Raw genomic sequence first — 22567 nt, 5'->3', positions numbered from 1 at the left:
GCCATTTTTATTTGAGAATTTAGTTCCCAAATTAACTGTCTGTTTCATTCGAAAAATGGTTCAACATTTCTGACTGGCCCATACTGTTGTTAACATTGTCATGTTTCATATACGAAAAACGTTTCGGCAAGAACTTATGCCGTCATCACTGTGAATGACGCGGTTGGTGCAGCTCCATCATTATATGGAACTATTGGCCAGTCTCTTAATTTTCAGAATTATGAGCAAATCCGTAAATAGTGTTCCAAGGTTCAACATTTGATGTCTAAATTTCGTTACTATGTAGTGATTCAGTTTGACCAACGACACAGAGAGGAAAAGCGCATGGAATAGTGGATACACCAGTATCGTCTTTGGAAACGAAACAGACAAGTTTTTAACATTTAATTGTATCACACGACATTTGATCTTATTTGGTTGCGAATGGATCACTTTAGCAGCGTTTATAGAGAAAGCACAACTTAACCGTGCCTTGTATTGCAGCATAACGAAACTATAGGGCTGTTGGAATTCGTAGACCTCACCAACTGCCGTATTGGTTTGCCAAACTTCGCTAAAACTAACACAAGTTTGTAAGCGCAATTATTAAAGGGCAAACAAGACCTTGTAAAATTAATATTTTGCTACGGGCAAGCAGTTCCGCGTTCAAGTACCTGTATTTGATAAGGCACGCAAGCCGCACCTACACCAACGTGTGTAAGTCACTTGTGCAAAGGAAGTTATCTTCGATCGGCAATTGGAGTTAGGCATGTATGGTTGTCGATGGTCGAGTTATAAGGTTTGAGAACGTAACATTTTGAGATTAGACCAGAATTCAGCTAAATATCCACTGAAATACTAAATCTAAATATGTGCAACATGATACTAAAATCGTGTTGCATTTCAAATACAAGTAATATATTTGAGAAAAAGATTTTTATTGAAACATGAAAAGGAACAGTTTGCAAGTTAGGTAAAATCTCAGCACATACACTTCTGAAGATCTTTAATGTGTCCTAGAGCATTTCTTCGAAACAATGTTTCGGTTTTAGGTCTTGATACAACCTTGTAACGACAGAGGTGACATTTATTGGACACATACACGAGGGTTTGACTTGTTTGCCGACATTGAACACACAAAAGACCCGAGGCTTCCTTGAAATCAAGCCACGTTTTGATATCAAGTGGATTGACTTTTAACAGGAATTAACGATCCTAAAACATGTTGATCCATCTAGTTGCTTCCACATGCTATCATTTCAGGAACTTGTTCGTTTTACTAAGTAACGGTATGGTCGGAATGACGATTGTAGTTAAAAACGCTGTAATCAGAAAATACTTCACTGCAGAAGTGAATGCGATAACTGGATAGGAGTTTGTAGATGAATAGGATTTCATTCTGTGGTTTAGGATTTTGTTGTGCATCAAATAACGTTAAACATACACCATAGCCAAACTCCAGTATGTTCGTTGCTTTTCTGAGGCTTATTCAAACGTTCTGTTATATTCCAGATCTAAACATTGCTGCGCGGTTTAAGTCTGTCATGCTAACTCACAATCACCAGACGAGGATCGCGATCTTCCCGTAGAGAAATAAAGACCAATTCTATAAAGCAGAGACTGAAGAAAGCGAAAGAAAAGAATGGCGTACGAAAATGCCCTCTACGTTTCCGACATACAGCTTACGTCATTCTCTATTAACAACTCCGTCCCGAGAAACAAGCTGCCGGGAGAATGGGATGAAGGGAAAACCCCGCCAACGCAACTGGAAAAGTCGCTCTCTTTTATCGTAAGTTGTTTCAGTCAAAAATTGTAGGTTGAGATTTACAGTATGATGTCTCAATGCAGTGCTTCCCAAACTTTTTTTGTGCGACGCACGTGGAAAGGTTCACTGCAATATTATAAATCTATCGGGGCGGTTTGTTCATAAGTTTACAATTTTCAATCACAGAAGGCTGACTTGTTATTTGCCATAATGATTACCAAAATAGCGTAGAATTTGTGTTGGAATTTTTATGCGACACGCTTGGAAACTCCAAAATGACGTACCGGGGTATCGCAACGCACATTTTGAGAACCACTATCATATTACATCGACCAATCATAAGAACATGAAACATGACCTTGATTCTGCCATCCTATTAGGAAAAGAACATTTGGAAATAATTTTTTTTTTCAAATTTGGTTTATTTTGCGTTTTTTCGCTATTTGATCTTCAAGTGCTTCCCTGGTTAAATTGCTATAGCCTACAACCACGAAAACAAGAAAGAAAATTTTTCATTATCAAACGCCTCCTAACCGACACCAATCATGGCTTGTAACACTGCGTCGCCACCAAACCAGTGGTAGGGATGCTGTGACAGCCGAACTTCGCACACAAAAGCAGGCGCCGACCTTGGAACAAATTAAATTTTCCGCCTGCGAGGTTTCAAGCTTCACGTGCCAATTCATCTTGCGTCGATTCCAATTCGTCCCTTTAAATGAAAGTAAAAGAATTATTCCAGACCGTTTCGTCGAGTATTCCCATGACTGTTCACGTCCGACTGAAGTGATCACTCCCCTACGTCCATCCATCGTATACTGAATCGAATCAATTAACGGTTTTCGATCGAAAATCGGTCTCGGTGACAAAGTGTGCGCAAATAAAAGACCCCTTTAACCCATTGTCGACCGCAGTTGTTGAAAACACGAAACTTCCTGCATGCAGTTAGCTTATAGTTGCATGGCGTCGCATTAAGCCCATGCAAGCTGCAGGCTTTCGATGATTTGTAGTACTTTGGCACCTCGCTAACGTGCTAACAGGCCGCTGTTATATATTTGTAACTAGGTACGTGTGTTTCCAAGGCGAAAGGAGGACATTATAGGGTATAGTGTACTGTATAGTGGTGGAAAGGGATATTGCGGCTTTCTTATAGCACCAAGTAAGTAATTTATACGTTTGTGGTGTACACTATAGTCAAATTCGCACATTACTTTATGCAGGCGTTGTGGATTAGGCCTCAATCGTTCATAGTGATTAATACATTTTGTTGTTACAACTTTACTATGATAGCACTAAAGTGCTCAAATGGGTTAAAGGTATTCTCTACTCAGTATCCTTGCCGTCCTTGCCATTATTGTAATAATGTTGGCGGTCGCACGCATTCAATAATTTAAACTGCTATAAACGATCTGCCATGAAAACCATCGTTTCAGCTGTTGTAAATTTGCCGTAAAACCAAACTGTAAGTTAGTTTCTGTTAGCCACAATGTAATACTTTCATTATGAAAGTTCCATATGCAATTCATGCCTTTCGGAAAAGTTACATCATAACGTTTAAGACTAAAAATCATTAAGTCAACGCCATTATACTCATTTTACTGCATAAGTTTCACCTGTCATGCGCGTTATCATATGACAGGCCTATGGACTTCCGTGCTCTGAAATCGACGCGTCGTCCTGTGTTAAAGGAAAACCGCTTTTGCAAATTTTATTGTGTCCGTATTTCTCTGGGTAATATCAAGCTAACTATAACGCTAAGCTACGTATTACATTTCCGTCGCAGGAAAAAAATTGAAAAGAAGACGTTTGAAGTTTCATTTTGCATTATTTGACGCACTTTCCTTTAACCATTCATTCCTGCATTTATTCAAATTTGCATAACTTTCGCCTCCATTTCTAAATCAGGAAGTCTAAACTCCACCTTTCCAATTTGCACTCGACAAAAGCTTCATTCGCCTTTCAGGTTAGGGTGGGAATGTAATGAAGTCCCAGAGTATAAATTGCTCATATTAATTTTTCGTTAGCTAAACCCTGTGTGTATAACTCTGCACCGCCTAAGTTTTCCGCTTGTTGGAAAAAGGTCAGCGGAAAGTCAAGAGGTTTATCGAAAAGGTCAGATTCCTGGTTCGAAAGCTTAATAGTTAAAAAAAGGTGGTTTACGTTCCTTTGAAACAAAGTTGTATCTTACCTAAATCAGTGTGACGATAACGTGGAAACGAAACAATGTTGACAAATGGTTAATTCGATACGACAGGCATGGTCTGGCCGAGTCCAGGATTTTGAGAATGCTGTTATCGCAACAGTGTGATTTTCGCCCGAGAACGTGGAACAAACCAGTTATGTAAATTAGCGCCGCCTAGTTGAAATGCCCAAGACCCAATTTTTTTACGTGACCTAAAACGTAGCTCAGTAAAATACAAGAGGACACAAAAAGCATTCGTCAACACACAAAAAATCAATGGCGATGAAAACAAATTAAAATCGCGTTAGTAATGGTGTGTCACGCTGAATTCCTAATCGATTAAACGCGATAATTTGGGCGGTGAGTTATGAATAATCACACCAAAAATCGAATTTGTGAGAAACGTTTTCACACAACGCTTGATTTACTTAAAAATTTTAAACTAAACTGTTTGGGTTTCCGCAACCTAACCAGGATTTTTTCCAGGTCGGGGATTCCTTTCCTATAAGGTAGAAACTGTACCCGCTGTGTTTACGCTCTGCCGTTGGGCGGCACAAAACGTAATGGTATTATCAGCTAATATCGGTTCACGTCTGCAGCGAAAGTATTATTACATGAGCAAATTTTGTGAAGACCCCTGGGTGTCAATGGATCCACAGTTGAGTCATCTTACTCTTCCCTGGCGAATTTGCAAAAAAATCGAAATTTGTGAGAAACACACTTTAGTGGGATGGGCTACTTTGTTTCATAGATATGTTAATGAAGTTTAGTACGGCGATAGACAACTCCTCATAAGAATTTCCCGTGTTATTGTGTTATCTTGGACATTACATTGTTGTGGTTTGTTCCCAATGTACAGTTTGGTTGTTGTTTCTGTAATTTTTACGGTAAAAACATGAACAGTTTTAGGAGAGTGGCACATTTTATAACGACGCGATATTGACAAACGGCATTTTAATAAAACTAAGTTTGCACACTAAAATACGGTTTAAGACTTTCAAAAATCCCAAACCGTATTCTTATAGTGCGCAAAAAACAAAAATTCGTTCGTCTGTTGTTGATGTTGAAATTTTTTCTATTTACTTTGCGTAATATCGCTGTGACGTCACCACGCTGTTTACGGACAAACAACGAAATCGAGCGTTTGGTTTTCGACGTCGCGCTATTTTCGACCCGCGACGCGATATCTTCAGTTGTCGATTATTCGGAATTCAATTAATTTCGGCCCCCTTCTTCTTCTTTCGTTTTCTCGCCATATTTGCTTGAAGTAATTTGTCCGATGAGGAGCGTAGAAAATGGCGAGGCAAAATGGAAGATTACGCTGGCTTTTTGCGGCTGTTGTTTGTCCTGACATTCGGGAGCAACGCGGCATCTGGTTGGTTGCTATATGAGAACCTATTAAAACATTCATTACAGAGCAAGGTGCTAAATTTTCCCTTCAAATAGATTTGGCCAATATGTTTGTTCAATAACGGTTTGAATAACATCCAGAAAAAAACAGCGTGAGGAAAATTTGTGCAAATCGTTATCCGCTTCTCGTTTGGTCACAAATAACATCCAAGGGCACGCACAAAACCATTCTGCCGCAGTTGTTCAAACATATTTTGCTTTTTGACGGAATAAGAAGCCGCTGAAATCAAAGGCATTTTTTTGTGTCTGTCCGTGAGGAAATGGAAACACACATCCATATTTTCCATGGCCGTGAAAATCCATTCAACGTTACATATTACACAGCGCCTGCTTTCATCATATTAACACCAAAACCATCAACAAGCCCCGGAACAAATTCCATGCGCGTTGTTGCCCCGGCAACGCATACTTGCCAGTGCGCCGCGACATCTGTGCGTTTATGGTGTCACAATAGAAGGACGAAGATCGGGCATATGGGCAAACACTCTGTGACATTGACCTTCATCTGTCCTTGCTTTGCAGAGGTCCGGCAAGCAGGAGGAAACGGAGATGCAGGAGATCGCTCTCGGAAGTACCTCTTCCAGCAACGATCCGGAGGACGTGAGTGGCGTTGCACATTTAATCGATTATACTGAGTTGCAACGGAGAATATATGTGACAAATGTCCACCACTACAAAGGGTTTTTTTTCGGCAAATATGATGCCGTTGATCGTTGGTTGAATTCCACTATATATGTGTATAATCCCTTGTCTGGGATTATGTGCTTGGACGTTTTCGATATCAAACATCAAAGGTATTGGAGTTAATCACTTTCGGTTTGCTGGTTACGTGATACAACAGAAAACATTTACTACACAGGGAAGTAGAACCACTTATTGAAACATTGAGCAATGCTTTGCAAAACTTTACCTGGAATTTAGTTGCATATTTTAACTCTTTTTTACTTTGATTAGGTGAACGGCGCTAACGGCCACGAGAACGGTGTGACTGAAAAGAATGGGGTTCGTGACGTTGACGTTGCGACGACAGCAGCTCCCTCACAGCCATCGCAGTTTTGGTTTTACATTCAGATAGCGTAAGCCACCCGCAAAGGCGTCAATTTTCTCTCTATAAAAAGAATGATGCGCCGTTTCAAGTGCTACTTTACATAAAATACATAAACAAACCAAGAAGCATAAACAAAGCCAATATGATATTAATTATGTTAACTAGAGTAAATGTCTACTAGCTTTGGCTTTTATATTTCAAGTAATCAACTCATAGTATTTATTTCCCTGAGACTCCCAATGGAGTAAAGGACAATCAGCGACAGTGCATGCTCTATATTTTTAAACAGAAATATTAATATTTAAAACAACCTATGGCAACGTTGTTTTTTGTCAAAGGTTCTTTGCGATGTGTGGGTGTCTCGCGCGTATTGGAACTGATCGAATATTCGGAAACTTGGCAGGAATCGAAGATCCGTCACAGATCGTCAACCAGTCGTTTTTTTCCAACATCTTCGGAAGCTTTGTGCTTGGTTAGTCCGCCATTAAACGTCAACACCAAACAATACCTATTTATATATTAAAACCTTTGTACAGGTCGAACTGTGTGTACCAATGTCTACAGGTCTTTTATGCTTTTACATAATATATCTACAATAACATGGTTTCGTTTTCTCCATGTGATTTTTGTGCTTTTGGGGATCTATACCACATATATATATTCCGCATAATTTAACCAATGCATACTGAAAGTTTATGCTGCTTGAATTTTAGTGGCAACTTCCTACTGTCATCGGTTGCATTGTTTTTTTCGCGTGCATGATTTTTACTTAATTGTATGCAAAAAATATGCACATCCTATAGCATACAGACTATACAAACAGTTCCATAGCCAAGAATGCACATTATTTATTCTGATGAAGGTGCTTTAAACGGATCACCAATGAGCAAGACACGATTGGCAACGTTGTTGAAAGGTCTCACAACTGGTTTCTGCGGTTCGTTTACCACGTGGTCGAAGTGGAATCAACAGATTAGTTTGACCTTGATCGGCGAAAACACGGCCAACAATAGCCATTATGGTGTCAACACACAAATGCAGGTACGCAGTACTAGCATGCTTTGACTAGATAGAGCACCTTCGTTGCATTAAGGCCTTAAACCCGGAAAGTCCTTCTGCGTGCTATTGATTATTTAAACGATTTGGAAATTCCCATTTAACAGAGGACAACAACTTCTGAACATATAACGTATATAAGTGTTTTAACAAGTAGCGCAAAGATATTACATGTAAGGTTTGCTGGCCAGCTTAATATCTACAATTTTAGCCGTTTTCCATAAAGTTGTACGTATTTCGTTTTTAAAGTGACCGATGCGCCACTTATTCTAAATCTTCAAAATCATTTTCCTTGTAGATTATACTCCTATTTTATTGAAGTATATAAGTTTTACGTTTAAAGATTAGTATAGTTGTCATCTTGCAAAGCGTAAATTTCCATGTCTTGTACATGCCAAGCGGCAGCAAATCCATATCTTATATTCCGGTAGGTGACGCCCAAAAACGTTTTACAAATACACGTGTCATTTTCAGGTTCTCTCGATCTCGTCATGGTTCATCGGTTTCTACACGTTTATCGGGTCGTACACAGTGGGCACGGACTTCGGCAAAGGCGTGGGCGACCTCTTGGGCAAGCACGTGCACAAAAAAGGCGACAAAATCTCAGACATCTGTGCTGTGGTGCTACTCCTGCTTGCCACGGGTGGTTTTATAGCAGGCGTGGTGGTCGATCCAACCATGAATAAGCAGATTTGGTTGGCGGTACTTTTCGCTCCATTTGGCGCTTGCCTTCGCGCGTGGCTGTCTCAATTCAAAATCGAACGCTTTAAGCTGCCGCTTGGAACTTTAATTGCAAACGTTTTAGGCGCTGTGCTGCTTGCCGGGTTGCACGTTATTAACACCCGGGCAGTACAATGTGGACCAACTTGGACGATTTGTTGGCCGCAGGTGGTGACATACGGCATTGGGACTGGATTTTGCGCGTGTCTTACCACTATATCCACGTTTATGAGCGAAGTTTACAAACTAAGACCGGAACACCCGCGTTTTGCGTACGCTTACGTCTTGATTACAATTATAACCTGTCAGGTGCTTACCGGCATTATAAACGGCATTAATTTTAATTATAATTACTACTGAATGGTGGGCTGCGACGAAAAAGATTTTTTCCTTGTTTTGTTGTGTGCTGTTTTTTAGACACACTTTTTGAAATAAGGCTCTTTAGTGTAAGTGTTATGCTGTATTTTTTTTGTTTACGTAAGACATTGTGGCCTGTCAAATTTTACGTTTAACGATTGTGCGCTATTGCTTCGAGCGCAAATCGCGTGCTACATAACTACGCTTAAAATAGTGTCGCTAGTCGTAGTGCAAAACCATTTTAATCACACACTGTCACTCCCCATGTTCTGTCGCACTGTTTCTTCACTTGTTTTCACGTTGCTTGTTCACGAAGCTTGATAACCGTTGAGCCAAATTCCCGCCCAGCGGTTGAACAAATGGACGTCGATATACACGATACCTCACAACTCACTGGATTTTTGTGCACTTTATTTTCCTGCATTTGGTTCAACAGCGTTCGCTCCAGACTCATCCGATCTTACACCTGGTTGCGGTCTGATTGTTCGCCTGGCCGAATATGACGTCACCGGGAATTTGCAAAAAATTTCACATGTATTCTGGGAGTGCTGGGGTCTCAAGTACACACTTATCATATAAATGTTCCCGGGGCGGACATCATACCACTTACTTATTAGAAAATTCCCGGTTTGGAAACGCTCGGCATGGTTTTTTTTTCGCAACAAATTCATGGACACAATTAATTACTCGGCTACTTTTAGCAATATTTTGGTAGAACTTTCGGCGAGTTTTTTTGCGACACGCTTTACTTCCTAAGCAACTACATATATTTTGTTAAAATGTATTGGAGCTATTTTGTTCATCAGCACAGTGGCGCCTCGCGGTCTTCTACTGTGTAAGTTTTTTTTTGTATGGATGACAAAGCAATATTTCTGTTAGCAATTTAGCAAATTGTGCATTGTGACGTAACCAATGTGAAATTATAGATTGTGCGTTTATGAGTTTTTTGTACTGAAAGTATAGAGACACTTTTTTAGCGGAAGTAATAAATTAACGATTTACGATTCTGAAAACTGATAATTTTTTATTATATTACTTATAGCGTCTGTTTGAGTTGATGTATTTTAGCGAAAATTACAAATGTTTTCAAAAAATACCGATGACATTCTCAGGGCGACGCGGAATGTTAACTATATGTATGCCTTCGTTTTGTCAGTTTTCTATAAATATCTTACACTGGCATTTCGTTATCCAGTTTTAGTGGCAGCAAGGTATGGCACAGGTTTAACATAACTAAACGGAGTGCAACAAGATGAAAGAAGCAGCAAGAGATCAAAGCTAGAACAACGGGTAGTGTTTCGAATTTGAAACGAAGCCGCAATCAGACAAGCTTCTCATTCCCACGCGACGCGACTTCGAAAAACACTCACAGACAAGCAATCAAAACTATGCGGAATACGTTGGAAAACCTTGTTAGGCAAAGGTGAGGGCCAGCAGGTGAATGACAAACTACTTCAAAGGCAAGCACGAGGGGCGTATTTGCATTCTTTTGTACCGCGTACACAGCGCAGACGCATGTTTGATATAACCCTATGCTGTTATCGCTTTCGGGACTATCGCTCGACCACTTTGATCTGCTATTGCGACACGCGACACGAGGCGCCAGACAATGCGCACCCTATCTGCATTCCCAATCCCTTGTTTATGGAAGAATGGCGTGATGACATTGCCGTATGTACCGAAGTAAGAGTATTACCATAGCTACAACCTTTTCAGACATCGCAACCGCTCTTGTTTATGATCTGTATTCAGGTACATGTTGGGCAGGGAAATAAAGTTCTTCGCCAAGATTGTTTGTGAAGAAACAATGTTGTATTTTGAAGGTTATATTATACCACAAATTATTTGCCATATACGAAACTAGTTAAGGGGAAAGGTAGATTGAAGTCGGGCCTTCTCTAAAGCAATTAACCAAAGCCGTAGTTTTGTGGTGGAGTAATGCATGCCACAATTTAAACAGCTCACCTGGAAAGAGAACAAGGGAAAAAAGTCTTGGTCAGAAGAAGAGAAATTTCCCTCAAAAGGATCGAGTCCGGGTTGTTTTTGAGCAACATCAAAGAGACGTAATAGGGGAGAAACCGAATTTTTTTTTGCAATATCTGCTGCCATATTCAGGCACAGCGGGTATAAAAGGGATGGAGTCGGCAGCCAGCAGGATCAGACGGTTCAGTTACGGAAGTTAAAACACTAATCATCATGAGCACCCCCGACAAGGTAGGATAAATTCATTGTGTTGAAAAAAATTCTGTAAAATTCAGTTATCTCTGGACTTTCAACGCTTCAATAAAATATAAAATGTTCGAAATTTTAATTGTTTTTCTGGTAATATAAGTTGCAGTCTTTATTGAAATATTTATTGGAAAATTCAGTAAAATTCTATCTGAGTAAGAAACCAGCGAACCTGACTATTTTTCTACGTTCAGTGGAGTTGAATTTGTCCAATAGCATTTTTCTAACTCCAGGACATTTATCATCACACGATTCGAGCGTTAAATTATTTTGGAAACACTATTATCGTGGGATTCGTTTGTGATTATTTCAAGGAATTTTGTAAAGGTTTTTTTACGTCAGGAAAAGTCCGATTTCGATGGAATTGCGCAGAATCAAGGGAGGGTCGTGGTTCGTGAAGAAAAGCCTCCGTCCCAGTTTAAGATGTACCTCCACGTCAGGTATACGTTATTAAATTACGTTTTTTCGACTTCTCGTGTTACTGTCGTGCAGATTTCATTAAAATATTTCCAAAAATTAGTTAGTTGAACACAAACATTCTTTAAAATACCTCGCATAGAGTGTGGACGATCAGCGTCGGGCGATGTTTTATTTCAAATTTAGCAGAAAAATTAATTTCGGCATAAATCTCATCGTTAGTTTCTGTGCATATATTCTTCATGTTTATTTGTTCCAATGATTTAAAAGAAACTTCTAAAATCTCAAGAAATCTATAAACCGCCATTTTGTTTTCAACTTTTTCTGGACGTCAGCTTCTTCGCGATGTGCGGGTGTTTGGCCCGGATTGGAACCGACCGAATTTTCGGAAAATTAGCCGGAATCGAAGATCCTGGGGAACTCGTGAATCAATCTTTCTTTTCCAACATTTTCGGAAGTTTTGTACTTGGTAAGAAATAAATGTACGAAACTTTTCGAAATACATGTATTTTAACAAAATAGATTAAATATAAATGGAGATATATAGATAAACACTAAATAGATACACCAACAACGTAATCAGGATGTATTATTTCATCTTTTTATTGTGCAATATTCTTAACTTGAATTCCAATTTTACCGAAAATTATATTTAAAGCATTTTAGCAAGCCTACAACAATATTAAGGAACACGTTTTTCCCAACGGGTGTTACCAACACAAAAATACTAAGCGTCCGTTCATGTTAATTTAATGTTATGCATGTCCGGGCCATTGTATAACGCACATGACGTACGTAAAATCTATTAAAAGCCGACAAGAAAGGGTGTTGGTTTGATCGTTTTCATGCAAACACTCGTGAGCACACAATTGCTGCCCCAGAAGTAAAAACACACGGTTTGCTCAGCCCTTCTGCGGCAGAGTCATTATTTGCGCAACTCTGTCTTGAGTCAATTTATGAGGACAAAGACTTTAAAGCGGCTTTTGGGGTTGCAATTTTTCGGCATAAAAGAGGCACAACGTTCTGTCATTGTTTGGTTTCCGATTTCTTTGGGGCTTCTGACAGATGCACCGCCTTGTGAGAGGACGAACAAATCGTTGTCAAGTAAAGCTCGTGGTATTTCTTTTGTGAAATGACGAGGGTAATTGAATTCGTTTTGCTGGATTCGATCATGTTTTCGAAGTTGGCATCTTTCCCGAAAAACATTAAGTGCACTAGAATATGCGTAAACAAACACATTCTGGCATAAATATGTGGTTTTAAATAAGATTTTCCGGGGGTATCCAATTGGTTGTACAATTCATCGTTATATTTAGTAAATAATTCATATATTTAGTAATACCTGCGTAAATAATATTTTACATCCATTAATCAACGTAATTTTATGTACAGGGGCACTGAACGCTTCACCCATGGGCAAGACACGCCTTGCCGCGTTGTACAAAGGACTCACCACCGGATTCTGCGGATCTTACACGACCTGGTCGAAATGGAATCACCAACAAAGCCTCAACCTTATTGGAGAAACTTCCACCTTTTCACACTCCCAGGTGATGACTAATATCTATTTCAAGTGCACGTTTTCACCGCGTTCAGATTCATTTTTAATACCGTTACTCAAAGTGTTGAAACAACTTCTCAAGGATTTTTAATTAGGATTATGCAGTATTAGTCACCTTCTACAAGATTTAAAATGACAAATGATTTATAAGAGAATAAATGATTATAACATGGGAGTTATATATAAAACTATATCATCTTTGTTCCGTTTTGTTAACCCAAACTTGGAACGAATTTGATTCCACAAAATAATACATCCAAAACTCATCATATTTTGTCCATAACTCAATATACCGCATTGTGCATTCCAGGTTCTCTCAATAGCCGCCTGGTTCGTTGGTTTCTACTGCTTTACTGGTTCTTATGTGGTGGGAGTTGATTTCGGCAAAGACATCGGCAAGCTCATTGGCAACAAAGTTCACAAAAAGGGGCCACAAATCGGCGACGTGTGTGTTGGCCTCCTCTTTGTCCTGGGAACCATTGGGCTCATCGTCGGTGCCGCCGTGGACCCGACGCAACTGGGCAAGACCATTTGTATGACGGTGCTAATGGCGCCATTCGGGGCGAGCTTGCGAAATTGGTTGTCTCGTTTCAAAATCGAGAAAATAAAGCTTCCCCTCGGCACACTGCTTGCAAATGTCCTTGGCGCCACAGTGCTCGCCGTGGTGCACGTCATTAACACGAGAGTGGTAAAGCCCGACTGCGTTGGTCTGGACGTGTGTTGGGGCGCTATAATAATGTCGGCAATTGGCACTGGCTTCTGTGCTTGTCTCACCACCGTGTCCACTTTCATGAGTGAAATATACAAGCTGAGACACGACCATCCCCGATTCGCATACTTTTACGCCGTTCTGACAGTTGTGTTGTCCCAAGTTATCTGCGGCATCATAAACGGAGCCAGTTTTCACAACCCTTAACGAAAAGCGTTAATTAAAGCCACGACACAGCAAAGAAATACATTTTGCAAGACAGCCTTGTGATTGACTCTTATAAATTTATTAATGTATAGTATACGCATATAATGTATAAAATGTACAATAATTTGCTTCCTCAAGTCATATATTCAAATAGCAGGCCAGTGTACGCGTTGTACAAAGACCATAATACTCAAGGCCCACCTGTGTCCTGCTTTAAACGACAAGAAAATACTAACAATTTATGTGTCTATAACAGTATATCACTACATTTTAACTTATTGTGTTCATTTAAAACATACCAGTACAATTAAGTGCATTCCTTGTAAATATTCTTTCTCATGAAATTTGAACTTTTCTGTAAAAACGTATGTTTTATGAACAAAAGAAATAAACGATTCTTAAAGGCATTAAAAGTACTTCTAATCTGGAGGGTGAGATCGAGTCTCAATGACCATTTATAATAACGTCTTTCGGCGTGTCGTACAACTGAGTACTGATTGGAACTTGGGGTACTGGTAATTGTTTAAGACAGCGTACGAATGGAAATTCCATCATACTGATTTTATTTCGATAGGACAAAAATATCTATTCCCGAAGTGCATTATAAATACATTCAATGACGTAATTTTTGTGTGAGGTTACAGCTTGCTTCGACGTTTGTGGTGACGTAATTTGGTGGTTTTCCCACCTTCGGAACATAATCACTATAGACTCAGTTAAACTAACGAATGAAAGAGAAAAATCGTTCAGAATCATGTTGTCTTAGTGCAATATCTAGGACTACTGTTTGGGGCGGGCTAATATTTTAAATTAAGACATTGAAAGCGGCATTTTGCCTGGCCAAAGAAAAACATTCCGTCATATTATAAGCTACTAAGAATGCGAAAATCTAACAACAATTAAAATTAAATAATTTTTAACCGGGTTTCTGAACAGCATAAAACCAGCCCCTTCCGTCGGTTTATTTTCTAAAACAAAAAATATTATAGAACTGAAAACCAAGCTGCCGTTTGTTTAGTTTAACGTACTAAACCATAAAATTCAAAAACTTTAAATAAACTTATTTTTTTACTGTTCATTAACGATTACGTGATATTTATGCATTCTAAAATGTTGTTATTTCTATGTAGGTTGAACAAATGGTTTGTAATTGGGTAATTCCCCACTTCTATTGATGGAAGATTGTAACGTCACAAACTAATCTTTGCAAAAATGGTGTTTACTCAGAAAAAATGAATTTGTATTCGTTGGTTTTTTCATTTAGTAAATTCGTTTCAAAAAGATACATTTTTTGACGCCCCTACTTCTATTTGCGTGAATCAGATAAAGATTTATTTATTTCAATTTATTACAGAAGAAAGAAAAGTGTTCTAATTTATAGTCTGGAACAACCCTAAAGAAACCCATTTTGAAAAGCAGTTTATTTTGTATTGTTGCACCTAATCCAGTGAGAAATAGCATGCCAAAGCTCATACCATTGTTTTTAACCAGTCTGGCGTAAAAAGTGCACTAAAGACCACATTAGTTCTTGTTCAATTGAACCTTATTTACATTACATAGATACATTTTTAATGTTCTCAAATTCAAGTGCTTGTGTCCCGGTTGGGTGGGAATCATGACCCATAGGTTGAAAACCACTTTTCGGTTATGCTAAGTTGTCAAAATTAAATTATTTGACTACCAAAACTCATTTATTATTTTAGAAGTTATACTGCTCAGACAATTATGCCAGAAGAACTTTATTAAACATAATCAAAATCTACTGAGTTACAAACTATCAGTAAAGCGTGATGGAGTTTATTGTTAACTTTACTGACTGTAATGGCGCCTTAACAATTGGCGCTACAGTGGTGACAGGCTTTGAGAAAATTGCAATGGAGGAAATTTCAGAAAACGTGGATTATTTAAAGATGGATTTTGTCCGAGGGAAAATTTTCATACAAATGTTGCCTAAAGAAATTCCAAAACTTCATCAACTGCATTCGGTCGATAACTTGTTTGTGGTTATAAAGTACATCGATAAGTATGAGTATCCAAGCGAAAAAGATGCAATGATCAAGCAACTTACTGAGTTTCCTATTGGCCTTCCCTGGAATGATATTACTGAACTCTGGAGATTCAACCTACTGCATTGCAAACCACCACCTTTTAAGGAGAAAGACAATCCAAAACGAGTGCCCTACAGGTACGACATGAAAAGTGATTCCAAAGTGAGGTTTAGAGTCTCTTCGAATAGGGTAGGAAAATCTCAATGCGTAACGTCACCAGAAGCAGATTTGCATTTTGGTGGGGCTGTACAAGATGTCACAAACTGGATAGTGGATCTTACAGGCTATAACATGGAGCTTCTGTTTTCATTAGGTGCGAATTCAATAATGATTGCCATGTCTCTAACATTTCAGAGTTTGCATCATCGCAATATAAGCCACTTTGGGAAGACTACACTGAAGTCGACTATAGCCCACAACATGTTGCGTCTTTGTAAAATCCAGCCAGGTGATATTGTGATTGATCCGATGTGTGGTACTGGTGCAATTCCCATTGAAGGAGTCTCGCAATGGGACAAAGCATTTTACCTTGCAGCAGATAATGCCCATCCTGCTATTGTCCGAGCAGCAAGCAATATAAAGCATCTTAACAAGGAGTGTGCCACAGCTAAATTTCCCATAGACGTTTTGCAGTGGGATGCAACCTCAATGCCTTGGAGGACTGCTAGTATTGATGTCAGTGTATCTGATTTGCCATTTGGAAAAAGAATTGGCTCGCATGCCGATAACCGCAAACTTTATCCAAGTTTTTTGCATGAGCTGGCACGTGTTTCACGACTGAAAACAGGCAGGGCTTGCTTATTGACACATGATAAACGATCAATCACCAATGCAATTGCAAAAGTAAACTCACTCTGGAAGGTGAAACAATCTCACTATATTAATATTGGGGGGTTACGTGCCGGTATCTATTTGCTGCAGCGTACTTTACAGCATGTGAAAGATGTGGTTGTGTGAGCATTTGTTGTAAATTGGTTTCAAAAAAGGAAGTTACTGTGCTATGTCGAAGGTTATTGATTAAACACTCATTCGGACTTTATACAGAGTGGCAACAGTGTTTTAAAACCAATATTTGTAATGCTAACACTTTGTTATTGTTCAGGTTATTACGAATCGTTGCAATCATCTGAAATTATGTCTGACCATATAGTAACATTAAAAACTGATGAAAATAATAGTTTTAAAGTGCACCTTTTTGGTGCAACAGTTATATCTTGGATTTGCAATGGCAAAGAAAAGCTTTATGTAAGCTCAACCAGCAAAATGGATGGATCAAAAGCTGTTCGCGGAGGAATTCCTGTTGTGTTCCGTAAGTAGCTCTGAGACATAATTTTTTACTGTAATTATTGATTGAAACTTTGGCCATTAACAATTGCTTGGGATAAAACTATGGACGTTAGCCGTGTTTGGGCACCTAACGACTGTATTGCTGGTTTGTCACAAACTATTACTGGGGGTTAACTTATGATGGGGCATTATTTATCAAATATGTGGCCTCAGAGTTGCTTTTGAATTTAGTTTTTGTTTTTACAGCAAACTTTGGGCCTTGGTCAAATGGCCCACAACATGGATTTGCCAGGACGTCTTGGTGGTCGGTGGAAGAGGGATCCAAACAGGTTTGTCCCTGAAAGTAGACTTGGTGCTTGTTGATTTGGGCGCCTGAACCTTATGGTTTTATCCATGCTTTTTTTTGCATGTTTATTGTTCATACATATTAGAATATTTTTGTGCAAAATTGAATTGATTTGTTAACAGTTGCTTAAAAAGATTTATGCAAAAAGTTGTGCATTGTATTTTTCAACGTCTTGTGAACAGGAATCTTCAGATCATGCAAGCATTGTGTTCTACCTTAAAGAGAATGATGTCACAAAAGCAATGTGGAATCACTGGTGGGTTGTGACAGCAGGAATTAAATATATGATGACATACTATTCTGTTGCTTGTTTGACATTTACCTATCAAATTTAAGTATTTTCCACACACTGTCTAATATGATTTGTTGTGTTTTCATACCTGTTGATTGTCCATGTTTATCTACAGCTTCATGCTGAAGTATAAAGTGGCAATTAAAAAAGATGAGATGACAACAGAATTAAGCATAATCAACACTGGATCCACAGAATTCGACTTTACTACTTTATTACACACATATCTGAAAGTTCCTGATATTAGCAAAACCAAAGTCATTGGGTTTCATGGCTGCCTTTACCATGACAAGGTTGGTTATGGTGCATAAAAATACATATTTTAAGAAGCTATATATATTACGCATATATTTTTCATTGTTTGTGTACTGGTTTGTACATATATTTGTCAGAAACATGGTTTTAATTAGTATTTTTGTTTGTTTGTTTCAACTAATCAACATTATAGTTGTCTATGTTTTAATCTCCACATGTAATTTTGTTTAATCGTAGCTCACAAATGTTGACAACATGAAAGAGGATCGGAAGGAAATTGTGATAGATCAAAATGTGGATTCAGTTTACAAAAATGCAGGAAATGTTGATGGACACCTTGTTTCCACACCTGATGGCAATGTAAAAATTGAAAAGTGCAATTTGCCTGATACAGGTAAGTGTTAACCTTTTGTTTACTATTGATAATGTGTAATATTATGTGGTATATACTTATGGTATGGGGCAGTTTCAGTAGTCGTTCTTTTTCCATTTCGCATGAAAATGCACTTTTATTGTCACATTATAACCTGTGTCATTTCCCTCACTGGACAATGTTATGTGGTTTGTATAAGAGGCATTTAAATGTTAAGAGAGCGGCACATAACTATTGCAAATAGGCATCTATTTTTTCGCAGAAATACCCACCAAAAAGTTATTGTTCAATAAAGTAATATACTTATTTTGCATAAACTTACTTGTTTTACTTTGTTTATTTACTTCTCCACAATTTTCCAGTGCTATGGAATCCTTGGTCAGAGAAAGCTGCAGCTATGTCAGATTTTGATAGTGAAGGTTACAAGCTCATGGTTTGTGTGGAAGCTGGTTATGTGGCAGAGCGAAAAGTGCTGGCACCAAGCCAAGTCTTTACCGGTTCGCAAAAGCTTGTCTGTTGCTGAAACAGAAATCATGGAAACAAAATTTGCAGACTTTATACTTTGCGTTGTATTAGCAATATAGCACATCTGCTAGTGCAATTAACATGTACACACTCCATATATATGCACTATGTATACAAATTAATTAGGTGAGTAAGCATTTGTCATCAAGATGCTGCATGGACATTTTACCCCATTGTACTCACCATGCACATTTTGGTTGTATTGGCACCTCCTTATTTTACATGTATAATACTTAAAAAATGCTTATAATTGTGCGTATGACTGTATAATCATGTCTATGTGTATGCAGTTCCCTTGCATTTATATTTTGTTGTGTTCAATACGTCTTTACATCAACCATCTACTGAATCACTTGTTTTGTTATTTGATGAAATTTGAGCCAAAATAATTTGTTAATTTTCATCATTTCTACCTTAAATTTTTTAGTTACAACTTTGCTGTATCACCTGTTTTCATTTTGTATGCGGTACTTCCACTTTTTTCATTGTTATTTCAACACTATTTTCTGCCAAGTCAGCTAAAAAATAATGTATTTGGACAATAGTACTTGACTGATAAAGCCATAACAATGACTACAGTAATTCTTGCATTATTTAGTTTTCAGAAAATGCAAACACTGACATTTTAGTTTGATAAAATGTGACACAAGTCTGCAATTGTTCGTTACCTATCACAGGTAAGCAACTCAAATTTTTAACCAACATTCACTTGTAATTTACAATTAAATAATTTTAATGGTAGCGTTGCCCCGATTTATAATTTTAACATACAAAGTACTCTTTTGGAAACAATTTATGTGCAAGCATATAATCATCAATACAGCCAATATGATAGACAGAAGTATTAGGGCCAATAATGTTAAGTGAGCTGCAACCATTATTACTGCCTTAACCTGTTAGGTGTCAGTGATAAAGCTAGGTTACTGTAGACTGTCACAATAAATTGAAATTTTACTGTTGCCAGCATCCATATGCAAGATTCTGGGGTGTACTGTTGCAATAGAATGAATGCTAGACAAACACCAGTAAACTGATTATATATTAACCTTTTTGTTTGTTTAAGCCCCAGGCCGTTTGCCAAGCTTGTTTACATAGCCGACCGGCATGTGTTGCTGAGCACTGCAGTAAAATAAATCTGCTTTATTTGAACATTATTCAGTCACACTAGTGTTTAGTGAATGTAGTTGCTGATTTAAAGTTTTAATGCACATCCAATAAAGATACAGACAGAATGAGTGTCAAACCACAAATTCTCTGTCCAGCTGACAGCATGTCCGATGAAAAAATTAGCATCAATATTTTAGGTAAGTGTTGGCTGTACTTTCATGTATTCAGAATCCCCCTAACAAAAAAAGAATTTTTATTTTTCCAAAACTGTAGGTTTGAAGGCATACCAAGTCCATACTATTTATGCTTGTGCTGTATTTGATAATGGAATAAAGTTTGAGAGCTGTGCTGTTTTCAGAAGCAGCAATTCAGGTTGGTACACTTGGCTTCTGCAAAAGAAATTTTAGCATGTTAATAAAGAGCTTTAATTATTCAAAAAAATTGCTTATGGTTTTTATTTGACACCACAGGAGCAATTAACATGGCTACAGACCACTCACTGGGAGGCACCTACACTGGATGTGATCAAATGGGAATATTTTGGTCTATGAAGGCTTCAACGCAAAATAAGGCAAAAAAAAATTGGAAACCCTAATTTGAGAATTGATGCCAATAAATTATAATTTTATTCATACAGTATCCACATGCAAGATTCAGTAAATCCATTGTGACAACACCTTTGCCTGTGGTTATCAAAGTGTTTGATGTTGAACTACCAACTTTAGAAGAAATCAACAAAACTTCAGTACTCGAGTTGCAATCATGCACTATTAACAGATGGTTTATGGCCAAAAAAACTCTTCGGATACAATTAACACCCGAAAAAGATGGTGTTCTTGGTACTTTGTTTGTCCCTGATGGCCCAGGACCATATCCAGGTGTGTAAAGTTAATTCCAGGCTGTTTCTTTGTTTATTTCGCTTTCAATAAAAAAACATATTTTTTCTGATGTATTGCTGCAGACAGATGGCCACTGTTTCGACCTAAAAGGTCTCATCCCTATTTGCATTTGTGAGTGAAATGCAATACGAATAAGTGTTATGTTTCAGACATTTAGACTAGGTATTTTAGTGGATATTTAGATGAATTATGGTATCGCATTTCGGAAACAAACATACTGTCCATGAGGAACTGAGTTGATTGTTTTGGAAAACAGATGATACTTGTGCTTTTACTTGTATTGTTGAAAGTAATTTTTTACCTGTTACATGCAATAACTTAAAAAACTCTTATTGCAGGAGTCATTGTAATGTTTGGTGGTCAACCAGGCGTCATAGAACACAAAGCATCTTTATTGGCATCTCATGGTTTCGCAGCAATGACAATAGCCATTTTTGGAAATGGAGATTTTGGTGTACCTAATTATTTTTCAGTGGACCCATTGCAATTGGACTATTATCAAGCTGCTATTAACCGGCTTCTTGAGGAAGAAAAAGTTTCAAAAAATGGTGTTGGAGTGATTTCTGTCTCTTTTAGTGCCAGTATTGCTCTTGCCATGGCTGAGTGTTGTGAGCAGGTCAAGTGTGTAGTTTGGATTAGTGGATTTTTGAGGCCGGGGCACCGCTCAATTGAAAGTAAAGAAAGGGAAATTCTACCAACAAATTTTGATCTTGACATGGAAAAATCAGTGTTTAGGGGACAGCACACATTCAGATATGTTGATGGTGAAAACACACCAGGAATTATGCCTGACGGTTTCCAATTTAAATTTCAAAATAGATTTGATGTTGCATATATGTTCATTGCTGGACTCTCAGATGAAAATGTACCATCCGAACATCACATTAACTATGCAGAGAAGCTGCTTAAACAAGCAAAACATCCAAACTATGAAATCTATCGATACCCTGGAGCTGGACATTTGATTGAACCACCATACGCACCACTGAACAAGAAAACTCAATTTATGAACATCATGTTAGTGGATTGGGGTGGTCAACATGTTCCACATTGTCGAAGTCAGGAGCACTCATGGAAAAAACAGATACAATTCCTTGAAACAAATTTAGTAGGTTCTGTAGGTAGCAAACTGTGAGTAATAATTTTTTTTTATATATGCTTCCTTTGAACAGTATTTAACTTTTGTTGTGATGTGTTACCAAACTACGACACACATAATTTCATATATTTTAGAAAATGCTTTTTTGTTTGTGAAAGCAATTTTACCACCATTGAGAGGGTGAAAGGCTTGTCCAGCAAAGTAATTTTGAAATCAATTGAAAAATTATGTGAGCCATACAGAAGGCATTCATTATGTACAAATTTTTGAAAACTGTTTGACAAATAATAAAGATTCAAAAAACATTTCCCCAAAAAAACCTTTGAACAGTATATGAATGAATCGATTGCGTTTAACGCCTGTCATTGCTGTGTGTGTCATATGATGTTTTTTGAAAATCATTTGTGCACGTTGAATAGTGTTGTATTGAGACATATCTACCCCATTATAATTATCATGCGAGAGTGTAACTTTTTACTATTTCCTCACAGCAAACCTGAACAGTGACATATTAGTTTTGCATATATATTTAACACAACTCCTGTTGATATTTTGAAAATGTAAACCAGGTAATAACAGTACAAAATTTCCTAGCCTTTAAACCTAATGGGGATGTGTGGTTGTAATTTCATACCACCATTAGGGGAAAACACTCACATGCCTCTTTATTGCACAAGAAAATAATAATAGACTGAAGTA

The 22567-nt window shown here is 37.9% G+C and overlaps 5 protein-coding genes across 10 annotated transcripts; all 5 read left to right on the top strand.

The window, feature by feature from the left end:
- Positions 1-1621: 1621 nt before the first annotated feature.
- On the top strand, positions 1622-9475 carry LOC145894419 (uncharacterized). Of its 3 annotated transcripts, none has more exons than XM_082983004.1 (6): positions 1622-1768; positions 5856-5933; positions 6288-6409; positions 6720-6853; positions 7244-7422; positions 7912-9475. In XM_082983004.1, the coding sequence occupies exons 1-6, from the start codon at positions 1622-1624 to the stop codon at positions 8515-8517; spliced, it is 1266 nt and encodes a 421-aa protein (XP_082839130.1). In that variant the 3' UTR covers positions 8518-9475. The 3 variants fall into 3 exon arrangements, with proteins under 3 accessions (XP_082839130.1, XP_082839132.1, XP_082839131.1); XM_082983006.1 differs by lacking the exon at positions 1622-1768 and adding an exon at positions 3718-3853; XM_082983005.1 differs by lacking the exon at positions 1622-1768 and adding an exon at positions 3718-3853 and having other exon boundaries at positions 3996-5933.
- A 1235-nt stretch (positions 9476-10710) lies between these two features.
- LOC145895416 (uncharacterized) lies at positions 10711-13637 on the top strand. The gene is made up of 5 exons (XM_082984223.1): positions 10711-10728; positions 11086-11178; positions 11431-11629; positions 12553-12710; positions 13032-13637. The coding sequence occupies exons 1-5, from the start codon at positions 10711-10713 to the stop codon at positions 13635-13637; spliced, it is 1074 nt and encodes a 357-aa protein (XP_082840349.1).
- A 1709-nt stretch (positions 13638-15346) lies between these two features.
- Positions 15347-16732, top strand: LOC145894941 (tRNA (guanine(6)-N(2))-methyltransferase THUMP3-like). The gene has a single exon (XM_082983660.1). The coding sequence runs from the start codon at positions 15428-15430 to the stop codon at positions 16640-16642; it is 1215 nt and encodes a 404-aa protein (XP_082839786.1). The 5' UTR covers positions 15347-15427; the 3' UTR covers positions 16643-16732.
- A 59-nt stretch (positions 16733-16791) lies between these two features.
- On the top strand, positions 16792-19911 carry LOC145896161 (uncharacterized). Its single transcript, XM_082985035.1, has 6 exons — positions 16792-16994; positions 17219-17301; positions 17501-17574; positions 17726-17903; positions 18103-18259; positions 18601-19911. Exons 1-6 carry the CDS (start codon positions 16820-16822, stop codon positions 18759-18761), a joined length of 828 nt encoding a protein of 275 aa, XP_082841161.1. The 5' UTR covers positions 16792-16819; the 3' UTR covers positions 18762-19911.
- Positions 19305-22430, top strand: LOC145896160 (bile acid-CoA:amino acid N-acyltransferase-like). 4 transcript variants are annotated; one of them, XM_082985030.1, is made up of 6 exons: positions 19305-19440; positions 19984-20067; positions 20144-20242; positions 20341-20441; positions 20508-20748; positions 21108-21904. In XM_082985030.1, exons 2-6 carry the CDS (start codon positions 19995-19997, stop codon positions 21902-21904), a joined length of 1311 nt encoding a protein of 436 aa, XP_082841156.1. In that variant the 5' UTR covers positions 19305-19440; positions 19984-19994. The 4 variants fall into 4 exon arrangements, with proteins under 4 accessions (XP_082841156.1, XP_082841160.1, XP_082841158.1 ...); XM_082985032.1 differs by having other exon boundaries at positions 19375-19440; positions 20026-20067; XM_082985031.1 differs by lacking the exon at positions 19305-19440 and adding an exon at positions 22360-22430 and having other exon boundaries at positions 19980-20067; positions 21108-21877.
- Positions 22431-22567: the final 137 nt, after the last annotated feature.

This window comes from Ascidia mentula, chromosome 3 (genome assembly GCF_947561715.1).
Source record: "Ascidia mentula chromosome 3, kaAscMent1.1, whole genome shotgun sequence".
In the NCBI taxonomy this organism is placed as follows: Eukaryota; Metazoa; Chordata; class Ascidiacea; order Phlebobranchia; family Ascidiidae; genus Ascidia; species Ascidia mentula.
This window is presented reverse-complemented; position numbering and strand designations above follow the sequence as displayed.